Source organism: Anarhichas minor, unplaced genomic scaffold, assembly GCF_050575085.1.
Source record: "Anarhichas minor isolate MPS153535 unplaced genomic scaffold, ASM5057508v1 ptg000035l, whole genome shotgun sequence".
Classification (NCBI taxonomy): Eukaryota; Metazoa; Chordata; class Actinopteri; order Perciformes; family Anarhichadidae; genus Anarhichas; species Anarhichas minor.
The window spans coordinates 640,414-657,042 of NW_027466481.1; the positions used below are offsets into that span (position 1 = coordinate 640,414).

The following is a 16,629-nucleotide window of genomic DNA, read 5'->3' on the forward strand; positions in this document are numbered from 1 at the left end:
GGTAACAGTTAAAGTGATACATGCTCAGGTCAGCTGTTGCTTGTAAACCAGTTTCTGTCTAAAATTATTTTTAGGTGGATTATCTTCTAATAATGTTAATTTATTTTCCTCTAAAAATGTGTCTTTGATTATTTTACAGCTGGAAAATGTTGTAATTTAAAGGACTTTAAACTCACTGGTCAAGTTACAGCACAAGATAGTAAATAGTGATAGCGATAACAGTCAGTGAAGAGGAACTGATAGCAGTTCTGTCACTTTTATTTTTCATGAAACCGGCCTTGAAATGCACTATGGAATCACTTTTCCTCTGTCCCTGCCCTCCCTTGACTTCTTTAGACCAAGTGATGTGTAGTCTGTCACCGAACGCCATGTTCTCTGTGACCTGGAAACATCTGGAGAGAGGAGGGGGAGGGCCGACATTACTCAGAGTGAAAACACCGCCGTTAAACTGAAAACTACAGACCTTCTTAAATGTAATGTCTATGCTGACGTTCAGGGTTGTGTTATGCCATCACAAAAAAATCCCTGATGGCAAAATTTTGATGCAAAGAAGAACTGACATTGCGTAAATTTCAGTCTCAGTATGAAGAGTTTGTGCTATGCCATTTCTTTTTGCCCACACTTACAGCTCTGTGGCAATGTTTGTCAGTCCACTACCATGATCCAGACTTAAGTATCTCAACAGCTAATGGATATATTAGAAATGTTTAAAAGATAGTCATAGTCCCCAGAAGATAAAACTTAAGGCGATCCTCTAACTTTTTACCACATTTTAGTAAAATGTCGCTTTTGAATGGATGTCATGAAATCTGGTGCAGACAATCACGTTCCATACAGGATAAATAGTAATACATTTGGGTATCCTATTGTCAAATGTTGGCCCCATTTACACCTGGTATTAACATGTAATCTGTGATCAGATTTCAATATCGGAATCAGCTGAAAGAAGAAGAAAATATATTGATATGTATTGATGGGTCTTTGCATTAAAACCTGATGTTAAAATATGTTCTTGTTATCTGGATTGAAGCACCTTTGCTTGGCATTTAAAGAATCCGACCAGATCATGGCTGCAACTTAGATACTTCAGGGTCATTTCACTCGGTTAGGAACCTTCCAAAGAAAAGAAAACTATTTGACCGCAGCCACTCACTGCAACTACTTGTAGCTTTTACTGGAATTGTTTAAGCTCGCAGGAAGAGGCAGAGTTAGTTGACCTTTCATCTTGTCGGGTGGTTTTTGTTTCTTAAGAATGTGGTCTTCATCTAGACTTGAATGAGATCTGATCACAATGCCTTCAACATGAATTTACACCTTCCTTTGATATGCGATTCTTCTCTCAACATAATGATCTAGATACAGATTGCATTTTAATTTTAATTTGTGAATGGGTCATAACACAGATTATTGTTCGTGTGGCGGTTTAAATGGTTTGGGATCGTTTTGATGCTGATATTGCATGAAAGAGTTGTAACATCACTACTCAGTCACTGGAGCATTTGACATGCCTGCAATGTTCACCTTCATCAAATCTCCCGCTGTGGCAGCAAGAGCATAAATGCATTCATGAAATATTCACAACTTCAAAAAGGAAATAGAGGCCACAGTCTTACTCTTTCTCCTTAAAGACACGCACTCTGTGGACATGTTGGAGAGATATTTATCTCTTTAAAAATCCGGCTATATAAAATATATCTACACGCTGCACTGATGTATCTCATTCTTTTACTAAACACTGCTTACTCAGCTTGTCTTCATCCAAATACATCTGTTCTAATTGCATCAAGTCCTTGTGAACACATCCCTGCTTTTCTTGCAACTCAAATCAATGCAGTTTAAGAGGAATAGTTCAGAGATGATGATCTGGGCACCGTCCAACTTTGTGTCTGCTGTTTGGGGCCTCTGGCAATATCCCACAGTCAAGCATCCATTACATAAAGAAAAAAGTATAATTGTTCCAGCTCAGCTGTATTCAGAAGACCCGTCAACCCTGCACACATTTATTTTCCCATGGGAATCAAATCCAGCATGACGGGTACTAAATCCAGTTTTTCCCACGAACAACTTTCTATCTATGAAGTAATCCTACTGATGTAATACGGAGGTGTGGATACATGCAACGACAGTTAATGTCTGTAAGCACACGTCCCCTTTTTCTTTATGTGACTATCTTGATTACTTACTCAGCCTGTTTACCTACAACCAAAATGAATTATGTTGAACAGTTTGTACAGTTAAACAATTGGCAATATATCCTGGTCTGAGCAGGTGAACAACATTTTTTAATGACTTTGTTTAAAGCTCTGCCAAAATGAAGTCTTGTATTTCAGGCTGAGCATCTTCGTTGTTTTCCTCTGTGAACTTCTGCATTAGAAACATGTCTCTGCACCTCTCTGTTCTTATTATATGATAGACAACTATTCAAATCTCCTCTTAAACAGAAGCGCTTTCTTTTGTGTCTCAATTTGTGCCATTGATGTTTTCAAACACCAAACCTTTCCAGAAAATGCTGTGTATATTCTACTGTGGGATAAGCCACTGGGGGCTTTTCCTGTGAGCTGAAGAGACATCTTGTGGCGAGGAGGAAACACTAGCCATTGGCTAAGGTCAAAAAGATAAAATGTGTCCAATAGCTTCCTCGGTCCAGGAAGTACTTTATCTTTTCAGCCTTCCAGACACAAACAACAAAGACGGCACAACCTCTGTTACTGGGTTCTGTCATTAGATTCAGTCTCATGAACTTTACATAAAATGACATAAATGCCAAAGAAATACTTTGAAACGCTTCTTTTTTTCCTTATTTTTACAGATTGTAGATTCAGGATGCAGCTGCACTTCAAAGATAATGCATGAATTTTCAGTTTTACGTGTTGTTCATGATAATACCAATCATCAGCAAGGAATTCAAGCTACGCTTAGATCCACAACATCTTATAATTAGTGCAGATATTTATACTATTTCGGAATCAAAGCTATCTATCCTGATAAATGAGTGCATTAAAAAGCAGACATAATACTTTAAAGCACAACATCATGAAAGAGATTAGTTCAGCTTGTCCAACATGCCGAGTGGATGCATGCTGAGTGAAGCCAGACAAAACAGCTAGATGCACACAAGCTCTTTCCTCAGCTGGCGGTCATTATCTCAAATATTTCACCCATGTTTCCACCTGGGGAGCATGAAACCACAAGCAGCAAGGGCAAAACTTTTCCACAAATTCAACACTTTTCCATTGATGCTGGAGCTTCTTTTATAGGCCGCGTTGTTTGTTTGGTTCAGAGCTACGTGTGTTCTGCAGATCGTTTACTTTGCCAACATGAAAGAAAGTCATCTCTTTTACGAACGACTTGTCTGGAGAACAAACACACAGCACAACACCCATACAAGCAAGTGAGGTCCTCCAGCTGAGTGACGTCACGTTCAGGCCTCTACGGCGTGTGTTTACCAGCGTCAGCCTCTGCCACCCATCACGCCACATACTGTTGAGTCCCTGCGAAAGCTACTCTCCACTTTTTGATGGTTACGTCAAGTGTGAGATCTGACAGAGGGACGACACAGGAACAAGGCGGTGGCGGACGTGCTCGCCTAACCCTCCTGTGGCCGGCTGACCAGTATCAATTTGCAGCAGACATCCTTCCCTCCTCTTCCTGTTCCCGCCTCCTTATGATACATTAAATAGCCCAGTTGACGGTGACATCGAGCCTCCTGTGTCACGGCCTGCTTTATAAAGCACAAAGGCCATGAGTGAGCTGCGGCTGTCATGGTGTGTCCTCGGAAAACACAGGCCGTCTTTCACTGAGCAGCACTGTGACGGCCTGAGCACTGCCCCCGCAGGGCTAATGTCATCCCTCTTTGCAATGCTTGAAACAAGTAGCCAATCGCTTTCCATCACTAATTATCCGATTCAGAGGGAAGTAGCTCAATATTTACGAATTCATCTCAAAAGGCCTTTCTTAAAAAGTACGATTTATTTTGACATTTAGGGTACAAACTTGCTAGGAATCCAAACTTGTTGCAAACAGAGGTAGCTTAATTGGGCTTTCGGAGCACAGCACAGTCTCACAGAAGTTAAAGGAACCAGTTCAGTGGCCATGGCAACCTTGCTCGAGCCATAACAAGAGGGGTTTTGTGCTCATGGGTCGCTTTGCTGAACCCTGCTGCCATTGGTCTCCTTTTTATTCTCTCTCTCACTCTCCTTGTCTGTCTCACACACACACACACACACACACACACACACACAAACCAGTCCTTTTTTTTTTTTTTCCCAGGGTGCATGGTGTCCCTGCATGGGGAGTGTTTACAGGATGTTATCTGTGTCAGTGCCGGCCCCTCATCCCTCTGAGTGGGTTTTTTGAGGAATGGTGGAACGGGATGGAGGAGTTCCAAAGGGGGAGTGACGAGAGAGAGTGAGACAGATAGACACCGGAGAGAGAGAGAGAGAGAGAGAGAGAGAGAGAGAGAGAGAGAGAGAGAGAGAGAGTCTATATATACATCCCAAGGAGGCTGGTGCTCACAGGCACAGCTGGACTACTGGATATCTGGACCGTAGCCCACTGGATATTTAGCTAGAAAGGTGAGTTCATGTTTTTCTGCTCTAGTTCTTTATTCAGCATCTCCATCATCTACTTCACCACTTAACCATCATTTATAGTTTTCCATAAAAGGTAAATGAAAAAGAAAGAAAGAAGGAAAAACTTAATATTCAGTTTTGTTTGTTCAGCTTTTCCCACCCGTACTGAAGCTGGCTTTCTTTTTTTATTTCCTTGAAAGTAAACTGTTTTTCTACAGGAAGAAAAGTCAAAATGTAAGTGACAAAATGTAAGTGCCAGAGGTAGAGATGATTCCTTTGGGGGATGCAGTCTTGTTAAAGGCTTACGTATGTATTGAAGCTCTGTAGCTCTGTAGCAAAGCATATCACATTGAAAGGGGAGATCAGTGTTTGATCAAGTGCTGTGTTGGACTCGCCTTTTTTCCTTTCACAAAATATATTTCACTTTTAGAGAAGAGAAACTTTTTTTTTTTGGTTTTACAAGGGAAGATATTTTCAAACACAAACCAAGATAATTACTCAGTAAGTATTTTCTTTCACTGTTTTCTATTGTTTTTTTTACCTTCGGATCAGAATGGAATTGAATTCTGTTATGTAATTACAAATTTGAATTTTAAATGGTGCACTTTTTTATTATTTTCATCACATGGGAATGTGGATAAAAGCACTGATGGCATGTGGCTGAATAAAGTAGATCTAATTAGTGTAGTGCTGTAAAATGACACCACTGATCTCATCACTGCAGCAAATATTGGTGAGTCTATTTTCTGTGGTTACACATATAAACCTGTATTTGTCTCTTTTATTCATACCAAAACCTCAAAAAACACATTTGTATGTGTTGGCTTTTTAATTACATTGGTGCTGTAATGATTAGGAAAGTGTGATTGCATTATTGAACAAGTGCAGTGGTGGGGATTTTCTTCTCTCAGACCTGGGTGTGCCTTTTTCTGAACTGGATATGGGCTCCAGGGAGCGAGAAATGAGTTAGGTCATCTCTCTTGTGTATTTTACGTCGAAAACCAGACTATCGTTACCAAAGTAAATCCCCTTCTTTCACCATGTTGTGAACATCTGTGTTTGCTTTGGGTCTTGGCTATTGTTGGAGCAGTTAAAAAAAAGAGACATCCCAAAGGGCCAATACTGCAATGTTGCACAATATGTCATAATTCATGAGTACACACACCATGTTTGATATTTGTTCTGAATTGCCATCCATGTGTGCCTCGTTTGTGTACTTTCATGACCTTTTTTCTGATATGTGTCAATGCCACCAAGGCTTACAAAAAAAAACCAGAGTCCCTGTCATTAGCCGAGGCTCTGAGGGTGCGGCATGAAACTGGATGCCTACATGTGCAGACATGACCTGCCGTTTGCTTTATTGTAGGGATTTGTTTGTCAGGAACATGTCCTGTGAGAAGAAAAACGACTCTATGTCAGCTGATTACATTTGTTTTGCCAAATTTAAGTTGAAAAAAAGCACCAAATTTTTTCTGAAATGTCATAAAATCTATAAGACTATAATGAACTTTACAAGGGTTTGATGTTTCTTCTTCTTTCAGGCACCAGCAAAGCCTCTGGCAGTGGAAAACAATTTAGATTAGTTAGTGTGAAACACATAATACAAAGATGAATAATGTGGCAGATTGGCTCGTGCAGAACAGGGACAAGATCGAGAAAGGTGTGGAGATCATGGGACAAGCCTCGGAGGTGCTCGCTGCCACCGTGGGCCAGCTTCACCCCATCTTGGAGGCCGTGTTCGTGGCTTCAGCCGAGCTACTCAGCAACCCGGACAGCAAAGAGGCTCGCTACCTGACTCAGCAGTTCGAACTGGTCAACCAGCAACTCGAGGGAATCCAAGATGAGATCGATCAAATTGCCCTGGAGCTGCAGAAGACGTCGTTGAACAAGCAGAACTTCGATCGGGAGGCGCAGATGCTCAGCCAGTACGAAAAGTTCCAGGACTTTGTCAACGCCAAGCCAAAGTTTAAAGAGAAGAAAATGGAGAAGTTCCTCAGCCATTACGAGAACACCGATGCCGACTTGAACTTGGACGCCCTATACAATGCTGTCATTGGGGACTGCACCGCGGGAGACCCCATGCTTGAAACAGTAGTCAACACAGAGCAGAGAAGCAGAAGGGCAGTTGAGGATTTCTGCGCCCGGCTGAAGAAGCTCTTCGTGGTGGGCATTATCGCCGTCATGGGCCACTCCGCCCTCAAGGAAGGGGTGGTGGGGGAGGAGATGGTGAAGAGGTGGCAGGGACGGATGGACGAAGTGGAGAAACGAATGAAAGCGGCCGTGGATGACTGTACAGAGAACTTTGCCGATCAAGCCAAGCAGGACATGGAGCACCTGCTACAGGAGAATCCCGGCGCCGTCAACCTCGATTTCACCAAATCCCTTCTGGGTACTCTCATTAAGAAATACGACTGGGTGAACTGGTCCATCAGGGCCTTCAGCGACAAGGAGCGCATTTTCTTTTTCAACTGGCTGGCAGGAAAGAAGTGCCACGGAAGTGGAGGAGCCAACTGGTTTGACATTTTGACCAAGAGCAAGATCAAAGTGGTAGTCTCTTTCTGTGTCGACCCCAAGCCCATTAACAAGAGTCAGATCCAGGATCAGATTGAAGCTCAGAAGATGAAGGGGAACATGATTGATGTGGCTCAGGTTCTGAACAGGAGCTTCCCTAACTGCCTGGTCCATGCAGTCAGCCATTACAAGGAGGTGGTGGAGTCCAACAACTTTCATGAGGATTGTTACTACTATGGAAAACACAAAAGAGCCTACCTGTGTATCCACTCTGAGTAGGCTCACAGAAAAACAGAATGTGCAGCCGCATAAGAAAATGAACAACACATACATTTATGAATATATTTACCAGAGACCAGGACATATTTCCATTGAATATAGAAAATTAATTCTTAAATATTGTCTTAGACGATGTATAACCTGCTCTGTCAGGTTTCTGATTTGTGATTCCTTGTCTTGCTTGTAATGATTTTTATTCTTTTACATATATCTTTCATGATGATACAGCAGCTTCAGGGTGTTTTTTTTTCAGAGCCTTACATCTCCATGCCAGCTTTGATGTAACGTTATGACTCTCGTAATGATTCTGTCCCCATTGGATATGACTAGGGTTGGGCGATGTGACGATATTAATCTGTTAACTGTGAAGGACTTTGTCATGTAGTTTATACCAAGGCACCCTTCCCCTTCAATACCTTTACACATCTCTAGGTGTATCGGACCATTGTGGGCAATGCGGTAAATCAATGAGCAGGACTACTTTATGGTTTATTAGATTTGTCTTGTTGCACTGATGGGATGCAGTACCCAGATTTGTCCGTTTGGGTTATTTTAAGCTTCCCAGTTATTTATTAACATTTGAAAACTGTAGAACAAGTAAATAATTGGACCTTGAGTTGGGATTGTTTTGTCATTCCTTGTACAGTTTCTCAATTTAAGAGAATGTTTACCACCTACACAACGTATACAGAATACCACAAAACGAAAAAATGACATACTATGTTAACGGATTATATCGATATCGCCCACTCCTAGATATAAATGTGTGTAAAACAAAATCAATTCTAATATTCTTGCTGCTTTTGGTGCAATATATTGCTGCAGGGCAAACGCCCCAAATCCTTATTCCACAATCAACTTCGTCAATATACTTATGTATATTTTACTTTAATTTGTAATAAACAAAAATATATGAATGATTTTGGCATCGTTGGTCTTCATTACTCAATTCAAAACGCACTTTTTGAGTTAACACCTATTACAATTATTGAAAATCATGATTCATTTGGAAGCATAACGTTCTGCTGACTGCAATTCAGAACAAATCTCCTTCAACAGTCATAATGCTTTAATAACAGGCCTTTGTTTATCAAATGGGTGGAGGTTGATCGATAATAATATCGCCACAGCAACAATCTATTATGCTCACAACTTTTTTTTTTATGCTCCACCACCCAACTTTTGTTTTTTTCTCTTTCTGACTGGGTGTGCCTCTGTAACATGAGAGCCACATGACCAATAGGAAGACAAACAGTCTGGAAGTTACTGTATTTGTTCCGCAAACTTTTTAAGGTGAGTCCATTTCTGTTCAAAATGCTTCGTAGTGGACAGGCTCATGAAGGTAAACTGTGGTGGTAGCGATAAGACACTTAAATAGGAAACGATCGGTTCAACCTATTCGACTCCATTCCAGCCTCTCGTTACATAATCAGAGCTTTTTCTTTTTCCCCTCTTTGACAGCACCGACGTGCCGTTTAAAAAATGTCAAATGCGCGTATTTTGTTAACGCGGCTTCTTTAATAAAGTGAAGTGGGTGATTAGACAAATCTGCAAAAAAAGAAAAAAGAAGAATGCAGTTTAAACTAAAACGTGTCGATTTTTATGGGCGTTGGTTGCCAGATCTGGTGCCACCGCTTCACTTTTTCCAGGAAGTGTTTTAACTTTTGAAAGGCGTTATCCACTTGTGTTGTAACAGAGAACCCGGTCTGTGGTGTTAACCTGCCATGTTTGTTTGGCTCTCTGTCCATCGGCTGTACAATGATACAATTAGAGCCCTTGTACACGGACTGATCGATACATGTTCCATTAAGAGGGCGCATTAACTGCGCGTCTATCTCTCGGTGGCCAGACTGAGTGGTCAGCTGTCAGAGGGTTTGGTCATCTTTGTGTTCAGAGGAAGCTCTGCCACTCAGCATAAATTAAACATGAACTATCTGAGCTCTTATAGAGACATCTTGTATTTGTATGAAGATGTTTTTTTTTATTATTATCACACATGTTGTTAAACGGAATTGCCTTTACAAAATATCAAGAAATGAACATGTTTCTAATGTAGCCTGTTTTCAATCAGTGCATTTCCTAAAATTATTAGTTTCAATTAAAGACAAGTGCAAATACACCACTGTAAACATTCAAGTAAAAGTCTTGCATTCAAAATGTAGGTCAACATCTACAGTCTTTCGTCAAAATACAGAAGAACTATCAGCTAAAAGTACTTGTTCTGCAGAAAAATGTCCCCCGTGACTGACTTATTATGTATTGCATTATTAGATAGTTAATACAGATTCACATTGTGCTATTGTAGCAGGTACAATAGCACAATGTAGAAGTAGTAGAAGTGGAGCTACTTTTAACTACTTACTACTCCTCATTTTTTGTCCAGTGATTCCCAAACTAGTGGTTGGGCCCCTCCAAAGGGTCACAAGAAGAATCTGAGGGGTCATGAGATGATTAATGGGTCAGGAAACAAGAAAAAACATCGTCTATACGCAAATCTATTTTCAGTTTTTGTCAAATATAGTATTCCTTTGGTCCTCAAACTTTACTTAAATGAGACAAACTGGCAACAAGTTTTGTTTTGTTTGGTGTATTTGCTAACAACTCACAGACAGCTTGAACCTAACAAGGGGCCCAAAGTAGACACTGTTCTTTGTGAGGGATCACAAGACAAAAAATGTTGGAAACAATGCTTTTTTTTGGTATAAGGTTTAATGTATACTTAATCTGAAAAGTAGCTGAGGAGTAAAGAGTACAATGTTTCCCTCTGAAATGTAGTATAAGTAGCATAAATGGAAATACTCAATACCTCAAAGTTACAGTACAGTATAAGTATACAAGTAAATCAGTACTTTAGTTACTTTCCACCACTGAATATAAGTGGAAATATTAGTAAAAAACAAGACTTGTTATTCGTGTCTATAGGCTGGCATTCATATCTCTGGTGAGATGCACCTCCAGCTCTCTGTTTCTGAAAATGTGATTTCTTCAAGCACTTTTATGTTTGAAGTGTGAGAATGTGCTTCACGTGCACTCAGTCTGCAGTTACACCACCCCCGGGACCTTGAGAGAAAGAGATAGATAACATCAGTGGAAAACAGGAATCACAGTTATAGCACGGTCAAATCAAATGAGATACAGTGACTGTAAATGCTTTAACATCCTGCTGGAATTTCCTGTACTTTGTTCTTTTTGTTATCAAGTCTCACAAGGAAAGATTATACAGATATTACATATTTTATATCATATAGAACATCGTTGACATTCAAAGGATGCTTTAATGGGATAGTTTGCCAATTTGGAAAAAGCCCTTATTGTCTTTCTTGCCAAGAGTATATGAGAAGATCAATATCACTCTCATGTCTGTCCTTTAAATATGAAGCTACAGGTAGCAGCTGGTTAGCTGGTTAGGAAACAGGGGGAAACAGCTAGCTGTTCAAATCTCTTAATCTCATGACAACCAGACATGAGACTGGTATCGATCTTCTAATCAACTCTCAGCAAGAAAGGGAAAAAGCGTATTTCCCAAAATGTTGAACTACCCCCTAAATCTTTGTTCAGATCTGTAAAGCCATGTTGGAATTGAATCACTAGTGTTGACATCCTTCTTGTCTGCGGATGCCTGCAGATTTGTCTGACTGCTGCAGAGGTGTTCGATGCATCAGGCTGAGAAATGGGGGATATCTTGTCACATAAATCGTCTGCAGTCTAGCTAGATTACCCCCACAGAGCACACCTCAGCAGAGAGACAAACAAGCTGACAGATTATTTTCCATTGTCTTGTTGCTGTGGTAACTTGCTGAGTTTCACTGGAAAACGCACCCTTGCCCAGCAAGTTTAACCTCTTACACTTAATCCCTTCCCACGCCTGCTGCTTCATTATTGACTGGGCTGGCTGAAGGAGAAACAGATCTGCTGCTGCTCCTCCTTCAGCCACAATTAACAAAAAAAAAAAACTCTCCGAAGGCCAGAAACATGAATTAAAACACGTGAGGACAGCTTCATTAGCTTGAGCTGCTGTGTTGACATTGAATGTGAGGGTGTGAAGCTAGTAGAAGAGTGTACCATCATTTAGATTTCCACCCAAATTACACATTTCCAGTTTTGCAAAAGGACATGTCTGAACATGCCTAGGAAATGATATGGGTTGCTCTCACAGTCAGCTTTTTCTCCATTTCCTGATCTTTGGGAGGAGCTGTTTTGTTAAATAAGATTTTCCAAATCCTCTTGTTTTTCCAGTGCAAGACAGGATGTAATTTCCTTGATATAAGGACCCATCTAGCATCACTAAACCCTTTTTATATTTGTATTATGTTAGGCCCCTTGAAAACAATGATTTACCTGAAGACAAAATGTGACTTTTTTACGGACAGAATAACTACTGTCCTAACTTACAGTAGCGATGAACTCCTCCTACCCCACCACGTGCTATAAGTCGCACACAACCAACACTCTGGGTTCATTCCTCCCTCAGACCGCATTGCAATCTGTATGACGATTTAACCTTCTCTGCGCAGAGAATAAATACTTTAAAGACAAGCTTCTTTTCTCAATGTTTCTTAATTTCAGTATCATAGGACTCACTTGGTACTATTAAATAGTTTTTTTTCCACCACAGTAGTTAGTCAGTCAGCCCTTCTCCATGTTGTCTTCACAAGTTATACTTGAAAGGATAGACTGCACTGCTTGTTTAAGACTAATAACAGATACCTCCCTAATTCCCACAACGTAAACTTAAAAGTTTTATTGCACCACCTCAATGAAACTGTCGATTTACATACAAACAACATACAAGCAATTCAGCCCAGACCGGCCCTCCGTCACTGCTGAATTCTCTTTGCGTTGTTGAGTCATTGCTCACTGGGTGTGGCCATCAGCCAGCACTTTAAGCTCACTTGGCTGTTTCTCTCTTTCTTTATCAGTTTTTGCTGTGTTGTAAGAGGAGCGAGGAAGCAGGCCGCAGTCTAACTACACTGAAACAGAACAGTAAGTAGATCAATAAAACACATGTGTTTTGTCTTATACTTTCTGCCTCAGTTGTGTTCAGTTTTTGACCTGTTTGTGTGTTCTTAGAGGAGGTTTTCTTGCTTAAATATCACAACAGACTGTTTCTAACCATATCAATATGTTTCTCTTATTAAAATCAGTCTGAGAGACATCAGCAAAGATGGCAAACCAGCTACAGCAGCTTGTAGCGGATAGAAAGGATATGGTGGAGACTGTGATGGAAGTGTTTGAACATGGAGCTGAAATGGTGGCCAGCATCGCCGGCGACCTTTTCCCCATTTTCGCCATCGCCGCTCCAATCGTTAAACTGGCTCTGGACAATGTGGAAAGCAAAGAGGCGGTGTTCATGAAGGAGCAGTTTCAGAAGGTGCGAGAACGTCTGGAGGTGGCCTCCGAGGAGATCCAGCGGATCAACGAGGAGATTAAGAGGAGCGGATTGGATGCTGTGTATTTCCCAGTGGAGGAGAACATCACTAACCAGTTCAGGAAGTACATGGACATCCTCAACGCCAAACCCAAGTTCCGGGAGGTCAAGAAGAAGCTTTTCCTGGATCATTTTGCCAAGACCGGTGGTGACAAAAACCTTATCACCCTCTACAACTCTGTGACGGGAGATAACTTCTCTGGGGAATCTGTGCTTGAGATCACGCTGAACTACGAGGAGAAAAGTCGCCGGCCGGTGGAGGACTTCTGCGCCAGGCTGAAGAAGCTGTTCTGCATCGGGCTCATCGCTCTTTTGGGCCACGCCGCTCTGAAGGGGTACGACGAGGAGGACGCGCTTCTGAAAGACTGGGGTGAGAAGATGAAGACTGTCCAGGTTAAAATGAATGAAGTCATTGAAGACTGCATCATCAGCTTCCCCAAACAGGCTGAGATGGACTCCCTTCGACTGGTGAGAGACGAGTCAAACTTAACCAACCAGCAGCTAGCTGATGCTATAGTAGAGAAACTAAAGAAGAAGTATGACTGGGTGGGCTGGTCCGTGCGCATTTTCAAGTCCCCTTCAGGCATGTTTGCCAACAAGAAGCATTACCACTGCCCGACCGGGAAGAGCCGCTTCCAGGTCCCTTCATCAGATGAGAAACTTAACGTCTGGGTGTCCTACAGCTCCTCGCCCGAGCCTGTGGATAGCAATCACATCCAGCAGCTGATCCAGAGTCAGAAGAAGCTCACGGTGGTGGGTGTAGCCGAGGTCCTGTTTGAGAAGTTGCCCGGCGCCTGCGTGGTCCACACGGTCAAAACCAGCAAAGACCTGGCCTGCTCCCGGAGCTTCACAGATGAGCTCCACTACTGGGAGGAGCACAAGAACTTCTACGTCTGCGTTCACTCGGCCTGAAGATTTAGACGCTGAAAAAACTCTCAAAAGTCAATCTTTCAGTATGTAGGTTACTTCATATTTACACGGATAATCACAGAGTCCATCGCTGCCTTAGCCTTGAAATGCTACACAGTTTGTGCCTTAATTGAGGCCCTCTCTAAGTATCTTTTTACCAAATTATTCTGTTTTTCTAAAGATGTTAACTGTTAGTTTCTTGCAGTGGGGGTGCATCAAATCAATTTTATTCATACAGTCCAATATCACAAATTTGTCTTAAGGGGTTTTACAATCGGTGCAGCATACGACACCCTCTATCCTTAGACCCTTGATTTAGATTTGGATAAATAACTTGAATTTGGGGGGAAAAGGAGGGTTCCCTCTCCCAGGAGGGACAGACATGCAGTAGATGTCATGTGTACAGACTTCCACAAGGAAGTAACTAGATTCTTCACCTAAGAATAATGACCTTTGACCCCTTTTGTTTAGGCTGTATTATATCCCTGTGTCTCTTTTTGTTATGAGATTGCTCAATCGTGTAACGTTATAATCTCAGTAAAGTTCACAGTCGATGAGGAATTGTGGTATATGATCTACAACTGTGTTTTCGCTGTTTATTTCAGGAGGACGTGGTTGTTTTGTTTTGGGAAAGCTGTTGACTTAGAATCCGGCTGTCTTACAGAGATAATGTGTTGCTGGTGGTGATAAGCGGTGACCTCGCCTCGCTGAGGACGCATACGCCAAAGCTATGAGAGAAAAACGTCCCCAGATATTTTCCCAGACTAACAGAAACCTTCATTTTGATTTCACTTCTTGTACTCATCTGAGAAGTATAGTAAACCTTGTCACTGCCTGCTGTACAGCACAAACAAAGCAGAAGAGACAAGGCCCCAAAATAACATTTGCTGTCGTGAGCTGGTACCCACGAAACTTTATTTACACACCCTGCCACGAACATGCCGAGACGTAGCGACGGCAACACTTTGTTTATAGGCAGATACCGAGCATAGCTACTCTTGTGTCACGTCTTTACCGATGTGGTTGTGCAACACAAACTGGAAAGTTGTACCTGCTCAAAGGTGGAAGATTTTACTTTGTTGAATTGTGGAAAAGGTAAATCATGAGTTGGGATCTTTTTTTATTTTGATCAAACATCAACACTACTTTGTAAGAACGATGTCATGTAGACACTGAAAAAAAGACACCACTGAGCTGTTATTGTTTTAGATCTTTTGGGGTTGTTTTTTTTAAACCGCTGTAAACTGTGTGAGTTCTTTGTGTATTGTTTTCATGTTATCACCTATAAGTATCATAATGTCTTTAAACATTTTACTATTTGACCAAAACATGCCCCATATTTACTGTAGCTATCGATACTGAAATATTGATCAAATGTTTATCTTGCACTGTTTTTTATTATTTCTATTTTCATACAGTACATTTGGATTAACAGTGTCTCGAATTCAAAATCCTGTTGGTACACCAAAACAATGAATGTAATAAATCTTCCAAATAAACTCCGTCATAAGTCATGTGTTTGTTTATTTTTGTGACTGACTCACAGTTTGTCTGGTTTGTTATGACACACAAAACCTCTGACTCTCCATCTGGTTACGGGACTGACTGAAAAAATGAATCTGATTTTGTCTTTTTCTTTTGGGGGGGGGGGGGGGGGGGGGGGATTGGTCATGGTTTTGTGGTGGGAATAATACCTGCTATAAGTAAAACAAGACCCATGAAACTGCTCAACTGCAGTGGTATTAATAATAATAATAATAATGATAGTGTTAATCATGAATTTATTTTTTAAAATTATAACAATAACAACATATCTGGTTGCTAATATTTGTGGTTACTCTTCTTACCCAAATGCGTGGGCTTTTTATGCATTACACTAAAAAGCTTTTCCTTTAATACGTCGACTGTTGAAAGCTAAATGTACTGAACCACATCAGATTCCACTCCACTGAGGTGTCGTAGAGCGAAAGGATGTAACACCCAACTGCTCTGTGGAGAAATCTTACATCTTAGGTTAAAAAAGAGAGAGAGAGAGAAGAGAAAAAGGATATTCTGGTTAGCTGATTTGGAAACACCCATAGTGTTCTATAATTATGTGGTTGTGGCTTTTCTATCTTTGGCGTATAAAGACTCAAGTGCCTGAACAAAAATGAACAAGTGCAAAGAAAAACAAATGGGTCAAAGATGGTCGTCTAGATGTATATTTACTGCGTTTTCTTGGATTCAACATTTAAACTGAAGCATTTTCTGAGTAAAAGAGTAAAGACAAGTCACTAAATGCTGTGGATCAACATGGATGAACCTAGATTCAAAGATGTCATATTTAGATTTTACTTTGTTGACTTTTTTGATCAAAGTAGACATACTGCCGCTCTAAAACCACAAGCACCTGCTACCTGTAAGGGGATCTGATCATTTAAACCTCTGTAAAGGCCAACAGAGTGAACACAGGCTGAAAAAAGCCAAATAAATCAAATTTACAACGAAAGCAGAAACTAGTATTGTATTTCAGGATAAAGATATCTCGTGTTCACGAGAGACAACACGTCAAACCAACCCTGTCTCCTACGAAATTACATTCCCATACGACTAAACAGCGTTCTCAATTAAGTTTTGAGGGAAATGTTTTGTCTCCTAGATTACAGTTTTAACAACCCCACCCTGGTGGTCTGCATCACCCAACAGCTCCTGAGATCAATCTGAGGGCTCACAAGACAAGGTAGCAAAGAAGAGAAGAGAACAGGATGGTCTTGTCTCTTTTCTTGTGAAATACTGTGTAGTTATACTGTGTAGTTCCATTTTAAACTACTGTGTAGTTTAAAATGAGCTCAGAAGGTGAAACTCACTCTTTGCTTGAAATGCTCTCAGCTCATAGAAATATGTAACCTGAATCGGGGAACTAGGGGTTGCGAGATGACTTTGACTAGTTTA

General features: G+C 41.0%; 2 protein-coding genes and 1 long non-coding RNA gene across 5 annotated transcripts; 2 read left to right on the forward strand and 1 right to left on the reverse strand.

Annotated features, from left to right (window-relative positions):
* Window positions 1-4,454: 4,454 nt before the first annotated feature.
* Window positions 4,455-8,281, forward strand: rpz5 (rapunzel 5). 2 transcript variants are annotated; one of them, XM_076106631.1, is made up of 2 exons: window positions 4,455-4,574; window positions 6,113-8,281. In XM_076106631.1, the coding sequence occupies exon 2, from the start codon at window positions 6,180-6,182 to the stop codon at window positions 7,359-7,361; it is 1,182 nt and encodes a 393-aa protein (XP_075962746.1). In that variant the 5' UTR covers window positions 4,455-4,574; window positions 6,113-6,179; the 3' UTR covers window positions 7,362-8,281. The 2 variants fall into 2 exon arrangements, with proteins under 2 accessions (XP_075962746.1, XP_075962747.1); XM_076106632.1 differs by lacking the exon at window positions 4,455-4,574 and adding an exon at window positions 5,098-5,304.
* LOC142965613 (uncharacterized) lies at window positions 7,601-15,242 on the reverse strand. Its single transcript, XR_012957714.1, has 2 exons — window positions 11,943-15,242; window positions 7,601-10,421 (listed from the first exon to the last, which is right to left on the reverse strand). It is a non-coding gene; the product is annotated as an uncharacterized LOC142965613 (long non-coding RNA).
* Window positions 8,595-15,212, forward strand: rpz4 (rapunzel 4). Of its 2 annotated transcripts, XM_076106633.1 has the most exons (3): window positions 8,595-8,654; window positions 12,281-12,344; window positions 12,506-15,212. In XM_076106633.1, the coding sequence occupies exon 3, from the start codon at window positions 12,526-12,528 to the stop codon at window positions 13,699-13,701; it is 1,176 nt and encodes a 391-aa protein (XP_075962748.1). In that variant the 5' UTR covers window positions 8,595-8,654; window positions 12,281-12,344; window positions 12,506-12,525; the 3' UTR covers window positions 13,702-15,212. The 2 variants fall into 2 exon arrangements, with proteins under 2 accessions (XP_075962748.1, XP_075962749.1); XM_076106634.1 differs by lacking the exon at window positions 8,595-8,654 and having other exon boundaries at window positions 12,215-12,344.
* Window positions 15,243-16,629: the final 1,387 nt, after the last annotated feature.